This window comes from Cyprinodon tularosa, unplaced genomic scaffold (genome assembly GCF_016077235.1).
Source record: "Cyprinodon tularosa strain WSP-4 unplaced genomic scaffold, ASM1607723v1 ctg306, whole genome shotgun sequence".
Taxonomy (NCBI): domain Eukaryota; kingdom Metazoa; phylum Chordata; class Actinopteri; order Cyprinodontiformes; family Cyprinodontidae; genus Cyprinodon; species Cyprinodon tularosa.
The window spans coordinates 1,363,185-1,382,012 of record NW_024039015.1 but is presented as its reverse complement, the minus strand read 5'-3'; the positions used below and the strand labels follow the sequence as shown (position 1 = coordinate 1,382,012).

General features: G+C 39.1%; 1 protein-coding gene across 1 annotated transcript; it reads right to left on the bottom strand.

Moving 5' to 3' along the window:
• Nucleotides 1–8,609: 8,609 nt before the first annotated feature.
• klf6a (Kruppel-like factor 6a) lies at nucleotides 8,610–17,965 on the bottom strand. The gene is made up of 4 exons (XM_038292010.1): nucleotides 17,616–17,965; nucleotides 14,648–15,245; nucleotides 13,738–13,861; nucleotides 8,610–12,086 (listed from the first exon to the last, which is right to left on the bottom strand). The coding sequence occupies exons 1-4, from the start codon at nucleotides 17,715–17,717 to the stop codon at nucleotides 12,035–12,037; spliced, it is 876 nt and encodes a 291-aa protein (XP_038147938.1). The 5' UTR covers nucleotides 17,718–17,965; the 3' UTR covers nucleotides 8,610–12,034.
• Between the last annotated feature and the right edge of the window lie 863 nt (nucleotides 17,966–18,828).

The window sequence follows — 18,828 nt, the reverse complement described above, 5'->3', positions numbered from 1 at the left end:
TATACATTTCTATGATTCTTCTTTTTGCAAAAAACAAAAAACCAACTTCCAAAAAAAAAATAACTTCAACACTCAAGGGTGTTCATGAAAAAAATGACCTGGTAGCTCCGTCCTAAAGTGCATTAAATACACTGGAAAAAATCGAAATCTTGCTAAGTCATTTTTTCTTAAAATAAGTGCATTTGTTCTTGGATTGAGGAGGTAAAAGAGACATTTTGCCAATGGAACAAGACAATTTACACTTAAAATAAGAAAACACAATTGCATTGTCTTATTTCAAGTGCATGTTATCTAATTATCCGGTTTTAAGAGTAAAAATACTCATTCCATTGGCAAATAATCGTATTTAACTGCTAAAATTAAGATTAAATACACTCTGCACTATTTACATTGCAGTATTCATATAAACTGTAAAACTTCCTGCATAATTATAATAAATAAAAAAAAAAAAGATTAAATACATTAAATTTAAGACATTTTTACCAATTTCTAGATTGCTATTAGAGTGCAGGATTTGTGTTTATTTTTGAGTTTCCATCCATCTGGTTACAATACATTTGTAGTAAAACTGAAAATCATCTGTTTCGGGTTACATGCCATGAATTGTGGGTATTATGTGACATACTTCTGATGTTGTTGTTAGCTACAGTATGAACAAAGTGTGTAATTTCTGTAAAGCAGTAGCTGCGGCCCATGACAACCTTCTCCTTGTGGGATAATAAAGTGTTTAATTTTTAAAATCGCATTTTAGTTGCTGTATTTATTTTATGCCTCATTACCATAGGGGGCAATCTCAAGGCTGCACTGAAGCAGCACTTTTACTAGATGCCAAACATTAGATTATAACACAGAATAAGACCAAAATGAGGAGACACAGCTAAATATACATTTAGTTTTAAGCTTGGGTTAATAACATCTAACTATAAAACTTTCATAATAGGTTTTAATCAAGGCCACAGATGTTTAATCAATGATTTTAATTGGATATAGATTTTAATTGCCATAAATTGTTTTGTTAGGAGATTTTTCTTAATGGTTTGTATCTTTCTAATACAGTTACTGTGGATGTATTCTGTGTGACAAACATGCATCTTGTGTCGTAAATGTACAAATTCAACTTTTTTGTTTTACAAATTTATTTCTAACTCCTGGTTTTGTACTAAAATAAGTTACATTTACATTTTAAGGATTAAATGAGGGTACAAATATAGCCACATTATGAAAACATTTTGTAGAAGGGGGTGTTTTACTAAGCTGAGAGTAGGGCTTAGAGAAATGCTTAATAACCCTGGGGAGGGCATAGCTTTTGAAACATACAGGTGCTGGTCATAAAATTAGAATATCATGAAAAAGTAGATTGATTTCAGTAATTCCATTTAAAAAGTGAAACTTGTATATTATATTCATACATTACATACAAACTCATATATTTCAGATGTTTATTTTGTTTAATTTTGATGATTACAAATGACAACAAATGAAAATCTCAAATTCATCATATCAGAAAATTAGAATATTGTGAAAAGGTTCAAAATTGATGGCCCCTGGTGCCACACTCTAATCAGCTAATTAACTCAAACCACCTGCAAAAGCCTTTAAATGGTCTTTCAGTCTAGTTCTATAGGCTACACAATCATGGGGAAGACTGCTGACTTGACAGTTGTCCAAAAGACGACCATCGACACCTTGCACAAGGAGGGCAAGACACAAAAGGTCATCGCTAAAGAGGCTGGCTGTTCACAGAGCTCAGTGTCCAAGCACATTAATAGAGAGGCGAAGGGAAGGAAAAGATGTGGTCGAAAAAAGTGTACAAGCAAGAGAGATAACCGCACCCTGGAGAGGATTGTGAAACAAAACCCCTTCAAAAATGTGGGGGAGATTCACAAAGAGTGGACTGCAGCTGGAGTGAGTGCTTCAAGAACCACCACACACAGACGTATGAAAGACATGGGTTTCTGCTGTCGCATTCCTTGTGTCAAGCCACTCTTGAACCACAGACAGCGTCAGAAGCGTCTTGCCTGGGCTAAAGAGAAACAGGACTGGACTGCTGGTGAGTGGTCCAAAGTCATGTTCTCTGATGAAAGTAAATTTTGCATTTCCTTTGGAAATCAAGGTCCCAGAGTCTGGAGGAAAAGAAGAGAGGCACTTCATCCACGTTGCTTGAAGTCCAGTGTAAAGTTTCCACAGTCAGTGATGGTTTGGGGTGCCATGTCATCTGCTGGTGTTGGTCCATTGTGTTTTCTGAGGTCCAGGGTCAACGCAGCCACATACCAGGAAGTTTTAGAGCACTTCATGCTTCCTGCAGCTGACCAACTTTTTGGAGATGCAGATTTCATTTTCCAACAGGACTTGGCACCTGCACACAGTGCCAAAGCTACCAGTGCCTGGTTGAAGGACCATGGTATCCCTGTTCTTAATTGGCCAGCACACTCTCCTGACCTTAACCCCATAGAAAATCTATGGGGTATTGTGAAGAAGAAGATGCAATACACCAGACCCAACAATTCAGAAGAGCTAAAAGCCACTATTAGAGCAACCTGGGCTATCATAACACCTGAGCAGTGCCACAGACTGATCGACTCCATGCCACGCCGCATTGCTGCAGTAATACAGGCCAAAGGAGGCCCAACTAAATACTGAGTGCTGTACATGCTCATACTTTTCATGTTCATACTTTTCAGTTGGCCAACATTTCTATAAATCCTTTGTTTTTATTGGTCTTCAGTAATATTCTAATTTTCTGATATGATGAATTTGAGATTTTCATTTGTTGTCATTTGTAATCATCAAAATTAAACAAAATAAACATCTGAAATATATGAGTTTGTATGTAATGTATGAATATAATATACAAGTTTCACTTTTTAAATGGAATTACTGAAATCAATCTACTTTTTCATGATATTCTAATTTTATGACCAGCACCTGTATGGTTCAGCCCACTCTAATGAATTTTGCATAGTTCTTTCAAGTATCAATTTCGGGGTGTTTCTCTGCAGAGGCATGTCCCCCATGGCTAATGCTATGGGGTTTTTAAACATGCAATTTGGGCTTGGAGAAATTACTCTTAGTTGTAAAATCAGTGTTGTGGAGTAAAAACTAAAAAGTACAAACAACAATGACTTTTGGCTGATGCTCGCACTTTACGTTGTCTCATGACAAAAGCATAACACTATCGTGGAACTCGGCTCCGCAGCCCCCCGTGAGACATTAAGATGAGATGTGTGACATCTTAAAATGATGGATTGTTCTCAGCAATCCTTTGGGGTTCACTCTGTGTTACAATATCAATGTGGGAACGCTTACGCTGGATGGGAGTACTGGTTACATCAAAGGAAGAATGCGATCTTAGCGCCAGACTTATGAGAAACTTTATCCAAGACGGACCACTTCAGAGGAGGACGTTTTATTTATATGGTGAGCCGACTTGGCTCGAGGTATTAGCAAACTCAGGCCGACAGAACCATAAGCGTGGCTTCTAAGAATGCTGGCATTTTCACAAAAACAGGAGAGGAGAACTAATTCTTACAATATCCAAATACCAATTATTGATTTGCAAGATGGTCTTTAGGTTGTGTCATTGTGTGTCTATTTGGCTACCTATATGTTTGATATTATTACAATCCGGGGTAGTGAAGGTGAGCGCATGCAGTTCTTCAGTTATTGATGGAGTAATAAAGACAGTGATGGGCTTACTAATTAAACTGAAACACTAAATCTGGAAACATTTTGTGAACCTGGTAGAAAACAGAAACATTAACAGAAAAAGACACAACATAAGTTGTATTTTTCTGGAATTGTTAAGATAATTTAATCGGTTGAATACTATCTCCTGCTAGGCTAATATTGGTACCTGCTATACGGAATTAACTGTTGGTACTTTATTTTAACATTTTATCAAATCGTATTACATAAAAATCTGTATTATATTGATAAAGAAGTCTGAAAATTATGAAAAGAAAAGGAATTTCATGTCCTTGTATTTACATATTATGTTTATTCTCATAATTTTACATTGTTGAACCTAAAGAAAAATGGAAAAATGTTGCATTATAACATTAAGATTATAAGATTAGTATAAAAAACTGGCATCTGATTCATAGCTACTGCTGTAAAACTTGAACCAAGATTGATTGAAGTTTTTAAAATTAGATGTTTGAATGAGTCTGGACTATTTATGATAATGTTTAGCTCAAGACTGATCTAATCTAAACTGGATAAATACTGAACAGATATTCTTAAAAAAATGATATAAGTGATTTGGGGTTTTTAAAAGTGTAATAGAAATAAAAAAGTAAAATTTAAATGCTTTGCTTCTGGTTTAGCTTCGTTTTTGGGAACAGTATGACTTTAGAATTAGATACATTTGTACAGGTGCACTCTACGCTGATAATATAAGAACTGTATCACAAAATATAGTTGTGAAATCTGTACTATGTTTTAAAAATCAACAAAATAGATTTGTTTTTTTGTTTTTACCGCACTGGTGGCTCGGTTTTTGGACAGTAGGGTGACAGGAAAGGAGAGACACGCGGCAAAAGACAACTGGTTGGATTCGAACCCGAGTCGGCAGCATCGAGGACTAAGGCCTCCATAAACGGATCATGTGTGCTCTAACCACTGCACCCCCAAAATACATTTTTCTCATTGACATCTTGTCTTTGCCAGATGCATTTTTGCATTTCAGAGTGACTTATATTTCCATTATAGCTAAATATATTGAAGGCAAATAACGCATCATTTTTCAAAGCTAACTGCTTTTAAGTAAACTATAATAAACTTAACCCTTCCATCATCATGATTCTAAAACCCTCCTTTTAACATATGGTGTTGAGGCTGGGGGGCGATGGGCTTAAAGTTGGCCCCTGACTCAATTTAGCTTAAGGCCCTATAAAACCTTGGGCCACCCCTGATAATGACACAAATCAGCTGCATTCAAAAACATGCATTAAACCCTGGATAAATACTTTGAACACCAGCTTAATAGTGATGAGGGCTTTCCTTTATGAGCAGAATGACTTGCTTCGCCTTTGAGCGGCTTCTCTTCAGCCTATGCATTAGACGTGATATTGACAAATTAAGCGAGGCAGCAGTTTGGGAAGATCAAGGAGCTGCGGCGTCCCAGGCAAAAAAAACAACAACTCCTCAACACTCTGAAGCTGGGAGGCTTAATTACCAACTGGAGGAAAAGCTTCGTTTAGAAAAACCACTGGGCTTTTACTGGAAATCAGAGGTACTTATACGTTGCCTGCCCATGCGAGGTCAACAGAGAACACAAGAGGAATGGAAAGGATGTTTTTTTCCCATCTTATACTGATGTTAGTTTGTCTTAAAGTAGCCTCTTTGGTTTATCAACTGCTGTTTTGTATCATTATACATATCAAGTAGAGTAATTAGCTAACAAATGTATAAAGGCTGCTCTCGAATTAAAATGCCATGGGCACTGAGAGATGGAGATAAATTATTTATGCTGCTTTGATTAGCATTAGATTACTTGAAGAAATGAGCAGTCAGAGTCTTTTTTTAATCTTCTTTTACATTAAACCAACTGCAGCAGAATATTGTGCTGAGGAAACTTTTCTTGGATATTTTGGGGGGGAACCAATTCTGGCATAGTTCAGTCAATCAAGAAAATTAAATAGATTTTATGCTTGCTTGCTTAACTATTAGCAGCCTTTGAAACATTTCGCAATACAGACATAAATTCATTCTAAACTATTGAGGTATAATGTTATAAATAAAAGCAGAATATAAAGAAATCTGTTAATTTTTTATTTTTGCATTTGATTGATTGGTTGATTAAAGTGTCATACATTAATGCATGGCATCCTGTCTCCATTGGCTTACTTTTTTTTTACAGAAATAATCTATTTAATAGTTAATGTTACAGCACTGCAAAAAGGATCTAGAAATAACTAAAAATTTATTAGATTAAGTGTATTTACACTTAATTTGAGTAGGTAAAATAAATGATTTGCCAATGGAATGAGTATTTTTACTCTTTAAAGAAGATATTTAGATAAAATGTACTTGAAATAAGACAATGCAATTGTGTTTTGTTGTTTTTAATGCAAATTTTACTTTTCCATTGGCAAAATGTCTCTTTTTCTCCTCAATCCAAGAGCAAATGCACTTATTTTAAGAAAAAATAACTTATCTAGATTTCTATTTTTTCCACTGAGGTGTTTAAAAATGAGTTGTTACAGGAGAAAACCTCAACTTTAATAAATAGACATATAGTTTTTAGCTTGTGTTACTAATATCAAGCCAAAAAATTATCATGGGAGAACTTGTATTTAAATAAATATTTCAAACTAAATGATTTGTAAAGTAAAAATAGAGAGAAGTCAGAGGTCCCTGTGTCGGCAGGTAGGAAAAGGTACTTTTCGTCTGGCAGTTGATCCAGAATCCGAAACATTTATCCCTGTTTAGTGAACTTAATGAGGTTGAGGGTGAATTTTTTTTTTTATATTCAACTGTCTGTTGTATTTTCATTTGTTTTTTTGTTTAAAATGATGCCTCATCCTGATTTGTTTTGGTTGTCTGAAGCAGATATGCTAAATTGCTTATTTAATGAAGAGACTTTTGTTTTGGCAGAATTTACTGACATTTTGTTTGGCAACAGAGACGGAGCATTTGGTATCCTTCATGATGCGCATTTGTTATGTAATCTAGTTTTACTGCATGTTTGACTTGTGGAATATTTGTTTGGTGTTTATATTGATATTAAACAACTGAAAAATCTGACTTGCATCTGTGTTTTCTTTAAAGCACATTTTAATCATCTGTAGTCATTGAAGTTTCTACTGCCAGAAATATCTATTAACTATAAGCTGAGATATTTGCCTTGGATTAAATCGACACAGATTTACTGTTATTTTAAACTCTAGGATGAGTCTCAAAGGGTAGTTTCTAAACTTGTTCCCCATCCTTCTGAAAAATTTGTCAGATCGGATTCTGTTTCCCTACTAAATTGTCATCCAATTTTCCTTTTTAATGAAAACATATTTGTCCCTCTTATTTTTTTTTTACATATAATTTACCTCAGATTCTTTGATAGATAAGATAATGAACACATTCTTCAGTGCTGTGCATATATTCAGCCCAAGACCCTGAGATAAAATGCATTGAACTACCAATGAAAAACTTCTTTGATTCAAAAGAACACAGCAGACAGGTCAGATCAAAGTTGTAGAGAAGTTTAAAGCAGACACTACCAAGCTCTGATCATTTCAAACAGTCCTTGGATCCATCACTTATAAATGGAAACACTATGGCACCACCCAGGATATGGCTGCCTACTAAAACAGTTTCCCACATTATGAGTATTAGTAACTGGAAGAGCTGCAGAGATCCACGCCTGAAAAACGATCTTGAAATAAGTAAAAATATCTTAAATTAAGTGTATTTATCCTTAATTTGAGTTGGTACTGTAAATGAGATAGTTTGCCAACGGAGTGAGTATTTTTACTCTTAAAGTAAGATAATTAGATAATATGCACTTGGAGTAAGACAATGCAATTATGTTTTCTTATTTTAAGTGTAAATTGTCTTGTTCCATTGGCAAAATGTATCTTTTATCTCCTCAATTCAAGAACAAATGCACTTATTTTAAGAAAAAATTTACTTATCTGGATTTAGATTTTTTTCCAGTGGGTGAGAGGGGAGATTCTTAGACCTTCACTTCAATTCTGACTTTTACCAAAGATTGAAGACAGTTTCCAACCAAACTATTAAAGGACACAGAACATTTATTTAAAAAAAAGCTTCTCTGTTGAGAGGAGACCAATATTTACATATGTGACCTACATGCAAAAGACTTTGAGAGGAGGAAAATATACACGCATCACCCTAAATATAGCATAAATATAGTGTGAGATAATGATAACTGCATGATGCTGTTTGGATATTTATTTTAAAGAGGGACAGATAAGTTAGTCACAGTTAAGGGGGAGATGGATGGAGCGATTGTTTGCTTTCCATGAGGGAAAGAAGGCTGGACATATGAAGACGCTTACTAAGGAATGGTTGAAGTCCAAGCATAATGTGTTAGCAAGGCCCAGTCATAGTCTAGATCGAATGCCAACAGGGAATCAGTGGTAAGCCCTCGAAAAAAACGATGTTCACAGACGCTTTCCTTACAATCTGTCTGAGGTGGAGCTATTTTGTAAAGACGAATGAGCAAAAATATCTCTACAGTAGATGAGAAAAGCTGAGACCTCTCTATGAAAACTGGAATTGCTGAAAAGGTGGAACAATAAATTTCTGCAGGATGATTGAGGACAAATGCTGACCAAATTTTTCCATGTAAAAACTGTTAGAAACCAGGTATCGGTTATGTTTATTAAGAACTTTGTTTGTCTCTTGCATAGTTTTCCAATTAAACATATTAGGGCTTGTACAGTAATGGGTTGAAAAATCTTTAAATACTTTTAAAGGATATGAATAGTTTTTGCATAGCACTATATCTTCAAGTCTAATTTAACCTGAGTACTGCAGAGCAGGATGCAATGCAGCCATTTCCCTCCACTTAAGCACAACAAGCACTCAAAGTAATAAAAGCCCAACTGAGGAGTATCAACTGATGAAACAAAGGAAGCGAGCCAAAGTCAGATAAGAATTTCTTATTATTCCAATAAAAAATACATTCATACAGAAATATAACAATTTTGCAAAACAATTTCAAATAAAAATTTCATAAAGCATAAACATAACAATTTTACAAAAGTCTTTTTCTCTTTTTTATATACAAAGACTCAGTTGAGAACAAAGAGCTGAGTGTGTGTGTGTGTGAGCGAGAGAGAGAGTGTTTTCTATGTGAGAGAACAGCCAGGCGAGTGGGATGAAAGAGATGATGGAGAAGTGTAAATAGATGCGAGCAAAATGAAAGAAAAAAAAAAAAAACACATGATGCTAAATCAAGGCTCAATTATCACTTGAACGGTATTGGCTGCTGTTCGCACAGAATAGATGCTGCTGCAGCTCTTTGCCCACGAGAGGCATCGGCAGCAACTCCCAAATCTACTGCAGCAAGCATTTTCAAGTTTATACTCATCCCCTTTCCTCCGCCCGAGTGATCTGAAATCCATACGTTCGGAGTGTGCCGCGGTTTGAGACTTGCTGCAACATTGGATTCCTACATCGGGGGTCGCTGACCCGGGGCAGGAGGGACAGATCGCTTCATCCTGAAGCATTAATAAGTAAAAATCCCAGCCACTTTTTTTTTTAGCCACTCTCAATCTTTACCCACGTTTGTCTTTTGGGCCAAATTTCCTCATGAGCCGTGAAAGTTTGACGTGCACCCAGTCACCCCTTCTTCTGGCGCGCTCGTTACTGTGGTTTCCGTATTACAGTTGCAGCTTGGCTAAAACAACGTGCTCCAGACAGGTCAATAGCCAACCTACACAGTCAGCAGTCTGTGACAGATTCCATGCCAACGAAGCCTTTAGTAATTCATTACCGAGAGGCAGTACAAGGCGAGGCCTGTCCGACTGCAGCCTGTTAATTACAATAAATCTTTAGCTTTTTCTTCAGTCCCACTTACAGGGATGCAGGGACAGCGAGGAGGGGGTGATGGCGGGGGACTAGCCACGGGCTGACTACCAGGATTAAGGTACATTAAAGTTAGCTTAGAAAAAAGAAAGAAAAAATTAAGACAGTGTAGCAGCACTGCGCTCCCCCCTCCCCAACTTGTTGCTGAGCACTGACCAGTACTTCTAAATGCGACTTTCAATGTCAATGTTTTTTGATTAAAACATTTGTGTAAATAAAATGAAACCATGTAATTTTTTTTTTTTTTTTTTTTAAAGGTTAGTCACTTGTACCTTTGCACTGTGTGAGATGGACTCGGGTACATACTACACAGTAGTTAACACCTTTAATAAATGAATGTAAGTGCTTTTAACATACAGCATTTGTTTGTATACACATGTTCAAACTTAATTTAAATCTGATGAACGACGACTAATCTGCCGTTCTGTCATAAAGAAACAAAAAAAAAAACAATTAAAGGCGATCTACTGTTAACAGGTACTTTAAGTAAACAGTTACAAATTCAACGTCACAATTAAGCGAAACTGTAACCATCATGACAGTTTTATAGTTGAGCCTTGATCTAGCTTTGAAATAAAAAAATATCACTCAGACAACCGACGCAAAGCGGTCACTTGCATAAGGCACCATTAAGGTCAACAGTGCATTATTAGATAGAAAGAAAGTGTACAAACACACACACATAGACAGACATTAAAAAAATTTATGCAAAAAAAATTAAGTCTTTGAGGCATTAGATATGAGCAGCAGTGAAAATCTCCAGGCAGATGGAAAACCAGAATGTAAAGATGGAAGTAGAGATGCACCAATTAATCAACCAGTTGTGTGAAACTGGCTGATTTTGCTCTGATCAGTCCTGAACTGTTATCAGCATCTTTAGAAGCTGAAAAAAGCTGCTTGTTTTCCCACTTTAAATGCATCAAAACCTAAAATCTCCACTTTTTTCCCCACTCTCTTCAAAAGGCATCATCAAATAGAATAGAAAATACTTGGAAACTTTTTTTTTTTTTAAAGTTTAATGACAAAATGTGTGTTTATGTATATATATATTAATATAAAAAACAAAAATCTGTTCAAGTTTGGAGACATACAGTTAGGTACACAAAGCGGTACGATTTATTCCTTCACTTTTTTGTTCAATTCAAAACTACTAACCTGCAAAAAAAAATAAAAAACTGTTCAAAATCATTACGGGCAGGTCAGACCTGATCATGTCATATTAGTGCATCTCTACTTAAATAAAAAAACAAACAAAGAGAAGAATCGTCGAGGCTTTTATGTACAATATTGTAACATCTAACCGTTTGCGTTTTAGCTGCACTTTTCTTAAAACTATTTGCAGTCCTGATTATTGTGGAAACCGGAGAAAAAAAAATGGAACAATCCCCTAGAACCATGCAACACCTGTCTATGATACTGAAGTTAATAGTATAGTTGTGTTATACCTCTAAGCACACAGCTTATACAGTCGGGACTACAAATGGGCTTTGTAGCTTGTAGAAAAATAAGAAACCAGGCTACATAACACATTGCACATTTAGTAGCTGCACCAAAAAAAAAAAAAAAAAAGAACCATCAAAAAAAGTTTCTGTCATTCAGGGAGGGGATGATCTTCAATCCCTGGGTCACATCCCAGAAGGATTAATGTCTATTTCTGGTCAAACCCAAGGACTAACAAGCTTCAGAAGAAGCAATCCCCCCCCTTCCCATCCCCACATCTTCAGAGTTAGGGTGCCAGACAGACGAGGCGGCAACAACCTCATACTGCCACCTGGGAAACAACAGCAGGAATGTCTCCCCCCCTGCCTCTGCCACAGAAACTCATTCAGTCCACAGCAACATTGGTACCAGCCCCGCACCGAACCAACTCTTCATCTCGCTCCTCTTCTTCTTCCTCTTCCACACAGAAATGGGGGGGGCTGGTCAGCCAATCTCACATTCACAGTGCACACATGCTTACCTCAGACAGGTTTGTAAAGTACCAGTGTATCTGCTGTCCGGGAGATGCCCCCAAAACATCATGCACCATACATACAGATCATTCACTCGCCTTTTTTTTTTTGTTTGTTTGTTTTTTTTTTTTTTAAGCATTTTTTTTTTGTCCTTTTCTGCAATTAAAGTCCTCAATTGAAAAAAAAAATAAAAGATTTCCTCCCCGACGTCCGTGATTTCGTCCTCTTGTTGCAACAGACAACCATCAGAGCGCCCTTCTCTGAAAAGAGAGGTCCCGGAGGCACTGGGTTATTTCAGTACGGTGCAAAACGGCATGCTTTGGCTGGGACACGCCCCCCTCCTCGCCACTCTGCTCTCTGGGACAGTTCAACCAAGAGACCAGTCGAGAGATGGCGTGCGTTTGGATTCATTCTTTCCCCTCTCTCTATCTCCACCAAAAAAAACCCTCAGATAATAAAAAAACAAAAAAAGAGAGAAAAGAAATTCCTCTTTCTGCATTGCCCAGTTGTCGCCACTCGGTCGCCCTGCGTTAGACGTGTCTCTTCATGTGAAGAGCCAGATGGTCAGACCTGGAGAAACATCTGAGGACAGAGAGAGGGCAGGGAAGGAGGTCACTCACTGATGAGGGAAGGGATTTAAGGTTGATAGCTCACAAAGACCAAAAAGTTAGAGGAAGACCAATACATCGGCTGGTTTTCGCTTATATCGGCCAATATATCCATGCATTTGCTAATTCATTGGTGTATTGAGCAGCTACGCCTGGAAATCACCTAAAGCACATGCATTGCCGCTTGTTCCATTTGCTATCCAATGTTAATGCTTTGTTTGTTTATAAAGACTTGTTTTGATAAATTGAGACTTGTACAACGTTTTTTTAATCAATTTACCATTTTATCATATAATTGGAGCAATAATAATTGCATGTTATTGATCTCACATTGGAGAAATTTACCTCTGCATTTAAGCAGTGGACTGTGTGGCGGTGGGGAGCAATCGGGGGTTAAGGGTCTTGCTTAGAGACCCAGAGTGGCAGTCTGTGGGAGTGGGGCTCCAACTCAGGATTCCCAGCTCTATTGCCCTAACCACTAGGCCTCCACTCCCCTTAAAAAGGAATAGCGTCAAGAATCAGAAGCACATATTGAGGATTGGCTAAACTGTAGTCAAAATAATCAGTGTCGTACTTAAAAGTAGAAAATAAAACTTTCGTTTGACCTTCACTAAAAATGTTACAGCTTCTTCAATCTTTGTCCCCTAACAACCTTAATGTGTTTTAATGGGGTTTCATCTGACAGACCATCAGAAGAGTGGTGCAGAAATCAGAGGCAGAAAAAGAGGCTTTCGATATTTCTTTCTACAACCAGAAATCTGAAATGCTCCATGTACCCTTCTTCACCTGTGGCAATATTAAACATCTTAAGATAAACTGTTTCATGCTCTTCTTTGAATAAATTGCTTAAGCTCAGTCTTTATAAGTGAAATTTCGAATCTTGTCAGGGATTTTATCAACTATATTGAAGTATTCAGCAGGGTTTTACTGCCACCGCCATGTTTTACCAGAATTATTGGGGGTTTGAGGTGATTACAACATTTGCAAACAGTTATAAGGGCTTTCCACAGATTACTTTCCCACCCTATATTTATGTATGGCCTAATCAGACCGGAGCAATATATTTCTGATATTTTAAGAGTTTCCTACATGGTTTGTTGCAAACTTTGAGCCATAAAAGTCTGATTTTTGGAGCAATCATCTGCTAGCCAAACAGTCAAAAACATTTGCCACCCTGGTGAGTGGATCTCAGAAGTTGCCACATGTCTTTTGGCAGATCCATGCTCTGTTCCTAAATATTCACGATGCAATTATAAAATACATTTTTTTTAAACAAAACAAGAACTTTGAGGCATTTACAGAACCTTCATAAAGTGTTCACATATGCATGTTCAAAATAAAGATAGAAAACAATTGCGTAAGTATGCACCTGGTGTTGGTATGTTACATTAATATACAGGAGCTTTGTGGCTTTTCAACAGAAAAGGGATAAAAATACTTGTAGAGTAACCCAGGATTGGTCAAAACATTAGATGTAGAGATGATATCCAAGTTTCTGCATACGCTTGTTTTTGGCTGCCTGACTGTGTTGCAGCAATGGCTTAAATCTTTAAAGATCTGCATCTGATGACGCAGAAAGCTGCAGACACAGCAACCTTATCGCAAACAGGAGGGGCCCGGCTTACCTGTCACAGTGATTGCATTTGAATGGCTTTGCCCCTGTGTGCTTCCTGAAGTGTCTGGTCAACTCGTCGCTCCGTGCGAAGCGCCACTCGCAGCCCTCCCACGAACACCGGTATGGTTTCTCACCTGTGGGGCGGATAGAGGAAGGCATTAGAGGGACCCTACAGTAGATTGCTCTGTCATCTCCCTCCCAGCAAAGCTGCGGCTTTTGTTATTAAAATCCATTCAAATGAGCCGAGCATGGGTGGGTGCTGATCAGATGACGAAACACGGGTGCCAACAATCCAACCGAGAGTGGAATTCCACAGAGCCTGTCGGCTCAGTACGGATTCTGATGAAACCTGCAGCATGTTGAGAATGCACACTGCATTTCTATGTAGGGGAATGTTTGGAGGGAGTAGATACTAACATGCAAACTAAAAGAAAACGCATTACTAAATATAAATAGAGGACATTTAAATGAACATTCAAAACACAAGAGGCCTCTTTGCCTCCCCCGCCCACTCACCCCTTTCCCATGGTGAAACTCAATCTGTTTGCAAGTCTTTTTATCTCCCATATGCAACCAACTCCTCCCTCCCTGCCTCCGTCCCTCCCTCCCTGCCATTCGCTCACTCACTGGCTCCGTCAGTCACATTCCACATAGATTAGGTCACAGTTTAGGTATCCAGCCATGCAGAGCTAATGCTAGCAGCGCTCCAGCTGAGGACGTCATGCAATGTGGACCTTTAATTACATTACACAAAAGGAGCGGGGGCACTGCCATTAAGGTGGACTCGATTAGCACAACTTCCGGCAGTCACTGATGGGTTATTTTCTTTGGTTTGAAACCACCGCAGATGAACTGAACACCCCCTACATCTCCTGTTTACACACAGAGCACGAGCTTCCTTCACTCCCACTGAAACTCACCTGTGTGAGTGCGCTGGTGCGCCTTCAGGTGCGAACTCTTCGTGTAAACCTTGCGACACCCGTTGAAGTGACACCTGTGCACCCGTCTGCGGGCGTCTGGGGATGTGTCCCCGCAGAGGGATCCAGTCTTTTCTGCAGCCTTCCCCGCTGCTCCCCCGACTCCGCCGCCGGTCCTGATTTTGACCGGCAGGTTCAACCCGGCGTGCGTGGCCACCCAGCCGTTCACCGCCGAGGCGGCGCCGACGGTGGCCTCAGGAGACGACGGAGGGGTGCTGATGACCGAGGGGCTAAAAGGTCCGGAGCCGACCAAGACGGACCCCAACGGGTTGGATGTAAAGCTGTGCGTGGGGGAGAGCTCCTCAAAACTGTCCGAAGCTTCACTGCTGGCATCAGAGTTCACGCTGTTGGTGTCCAAGATCTGGTTGTCCTGATTGTCCTCCTCGAGGGCTGGGGCCAGGTTAGGGTCAGACTCAGCTTTGGCCTTGTCGCCGCAGGCTAGGATCAGTTTGCTCCAGAGGTCCTCCTGGGCGCTGAACTTAAGCTCAGACGAGGTGACGTAGGGCTCGCTCTGTAGGTAGCGCTCCAACTCCAAACAAGTCTGCCAGAATTCGAAGAGAAGGAAAAAAATAAAAGAAACATTAGTTCAACAGCTTCCCTGAAGAGAGGAGGTTCACTCACAGCAGCAGAAAGCCTCTGTGAGGGGAAATCCTATTAAATCATGCATGTGCACATCCCCAACATGCTTTTTGGTGATGTGTCATGTTTGCTAAATGCTTACAGCAGGAAGAGCAAACCAGGAAATCCCGGCTATGCCTGCACTTTTAGAGATCAGGCCCGATGCTTCAGCAATTTAGGAAACAGTATGGATTTGATTCCTCTGTGCATAGTTAAGCCGGCAATTTAGAGCACCGATGGGACACTTTACTGAAGCACATCTCTTCTTGAGCGAGAACGTGGCAGGAGCGTTTAATATCATCTCTGCAGACCTGAATGATTCATAGGGGAAAATAATATGGCACATCTGGTTTCACATTTGTTCCTTAACCTTGCTTCCCTAAATCACCATCATCAAACCCCACATGACAAGCAGTGAGCCGGTGGAAGTCTCCAGCAGGCAAACCTGCATTGTCATCTCGGCGCTTCGGCACTGATGACTCACTGAGCAAATTTTAGAGTCCTTTTAAGGAAGACACTCAACTTCCCCCTGCAGCCTCAAAGGACCATTCAGCTGCTTTTCCTGCAGACATGCAATCACGTCTTCCCCTCAGCAACTAGCAAGTCCAGTAAAACATACTCTGCAACTTCCACTTTACTTAATATGAACATTGTGGCCATTAAAGCTGGGGGAAACAAGGCAAGTAGGAGTTTGTTTTGATGGTGCTGAGAGGAAAGGCAGATATGAATTAAAATGTTCCCCTACAGGCCTCTGGAACCTCAAAAGTATTTGGGGCCTAAAGGGGAAGAGGACACTTTAACTTGGAGAGGGCATTTGCTTGACCCTGATATTTAAACACTTTTGTCTACAAATTAATTCATTCATTCATTCATTTACATAAAGAGATTATGTTCAGGCTTCTTCTGTCTGACCTGCCAATTCCAATAAAATGGTTTTTTCTCAGGACTTAACCCCATAAACTAAAATAAGCAGAAGTGTGGTCGGTTCTTTCACAATTCAATTAGGATTGAATCCAGCACTAAGATAAGGATTTTAAAGATAGTCCTAATCATAAGTCTAATAAAAAATGTGCTGCATGACTCATACAGGTCAAACTAAAAAAAAAAAAATCAGAATTTTTTCACTTTAATGTAGTAACGTTACTTAAACATCCCCCCATCCCCCCATTCCACAGATATTGCTGTGCACTGCCAGTCAGCTGGCTATTTAAAGTCGGCTAGACCTTAATACTTATTATAGATCACTTCAAAGATGATTTAGGGAAAATTTTTTGGTTGTAAAAAAAAAAAAAACATCAAACAAAAAAACAATTCATGGACATAGGGAAACTAAAAGAGCGCCCCCTATCATGCTTACTCAGGTAGTGCAGCTTTCAAACTAAAGCTGACAAAATTCTACTAAAACATTTTGTTAAAGAAGCAAATTAAACTTAAATCTATCACCATATTTAGAGAGCAACTCTTCAACATTTCAGTAAAAAAACATAAAAAACATACATTTATAGATAACTTAAGAGTGGCTTTTGTTGTCATTTAAAATGAAACAGATCACTACATGCGTTTATTTCATAATTTTTGGCATAAAGTGTATTTTTCTAAAGTTATACAGGGTCTCCAGTTTGTTAAAAAGTTCTAAAAGCCACTCCATGATGATCAGCCCCCTCAAAAAATGGAAAACTTTGTGGAAGCGCCCCTGCAGCCTTCCCTGAACGTCTCCAAGCCGCGCTGTCGTCTCTACTCATGCGCAAAGTATTTGACATTTAATAGCGTCACGTTATGGACTTCATTCAAACCTCAGGGTGAATGCAGGTGAGCGTGATGGAGCAGGAAAACGCTGTCAAAGCAAACGCATGGTTTGATTATCTGTCATCTGGGGAGTTCAAAACTGCACTTCCTCCCTCACCGTGCGCGTTTTTTTTTTTTGTTCTTTCTTATAAAGGATCGAAAGCAGCTCCTCTGATGTAAAACAAGCACTAAGCCTTATATTGTAGAAGTGTGTCTAAAAATAAAAACACAGCGCTGTCTCTGAATGGGGCTCGCTGTCTCTCCATTCATTCTGAGCGCCTTGCAGCACCAGCCGCACTGAGCTGCTGTCAGTGTCAAAGCTGCTGCTTGCCAGCGCAACTTCATACCGAAACTGAGAGCGGATCAGTAACGGTGCCCCGCTTCCACCGCACTTACAGCAGGATTTTATATGAAGTTGATGCGAAGCGCCTGAACTCTGCGTTGATCTGACAGGAGCGCGTAATGTAAGGTTCCAGCTGAAGCGCAAATAAAAATAATTCATATTCACCTGCTGCCAGTACTCCTCCAGGGATGGTAAGGCTGAAAAATAGCCTGTGTCGTGAACTATTTGGAGTTCTTGAAAAATACTACACATAGGTAAAACATCCATTTTTCTTCCACAAACTTCTTTTTCTGAATGAATCAAAAAAAAAAAAATCTATACAGCTGCGTTTTAAATGATTAGTCGGTAAATGAAATAAAGAGCGATCCTCTTTGCGATGCCACACACACACAAAAAAGGGTTGTTTTTAGCAGCAGTCCGTCCGTCAGTGTTCCACTTCCTTCTTCCCTCTCCTTTTGCAGCTCAGGATATTTTGCAAACAGCGCACTAGACTGGCTGCAGGACAACTGCGCTCTGCAAACTTCCCCTATTCAAACCTGGACCTCAGCCGCCCCGCCCCCTTCAGGCTGCCGCGCCGCAGCCAATCAGCTGCGAGAAACGTACGCGACGGCGAATGATATCACAGATGACCAATAGGAGCGCTTCTACGACTCATTTCGGGGCTTTGACGGTTTTGATTGGCTCTTTTGGTTGTCAAACGCTCGCCTTTGATTGGTTGGTTATTTTTGGCGTGTATATAAGCCGGTGATGAGCTCTCTTTCCCAGTAGTCTTGACTGTCGGCGAGAAGTTTCGCTACAGACGTCGTATGTGAGCTGAAATAGCCTGATGTAGAAACATAGCTGCAACTTTGACACGCGTTACAGTTGCAACAGCGCTGTTCCAAAGGGCTGAGTTCGAGCTGTAGCTGAGGCGAAGAAAATGTGTTGACAACAACTGCAGGAAATACTGTGACTAAGAGATGACAAGCTATTATTATGTTATCAGAACACACATGACCTAAGAGGAAACATTTGTCCTCTCTTTTCAGCTGTTTGACTGACTTCATAAGCTTTGAGGAGTACTTCTGCTTTATCAAAAATGCTAAAATTATCAAAATGTGCATCCTCCCCACTGGCAAAAATTTTCACTATACTAAAAAAAACTTTTTTTTTCCCTAATCTAATTTGCACTTAAAAGAGGAAAATGGAGAATTAATATTCAAGAGCAGTTCCTCAAAGTTATAGAGTTTGTTTTACCCAAGTTTAGATATGTTATATGGAAAAAAATCTGTATAAATTAACTCGGAATTATTCCCCAGATAATTTTTAAGAATAAGCCAGTCACACGCAGTAGATTTAACTAATTCATGAAGATTTCAGCCTTTTTTGTTACTTTTAA

Excerpts from the sequence above, each read along its gene's own strand:
- klf6a (XM_038292010.1), bottom strand. The coding sequence starts at position 17,717 with ATGGATGTTTTACCTATGTGTAGTATTTTTCAAGAACTCCAAATAGTT. Across the intron at positions 15,246-17,615 it reads TGGAGGAGTACTGGCAGCAG|ACTTGTTTGGAGTTGGAGCG; the intron begins GTGAATATGAAT and ends GAATTCTGGCAG. Across the intron at positions 13,862-14,647 it reads GCACCAGCGCACTCACACAG|GTGAGAAACCATACCGGTGT; the intron begins GTGAGTTTCAGT and ends TCCGCCCCACAG.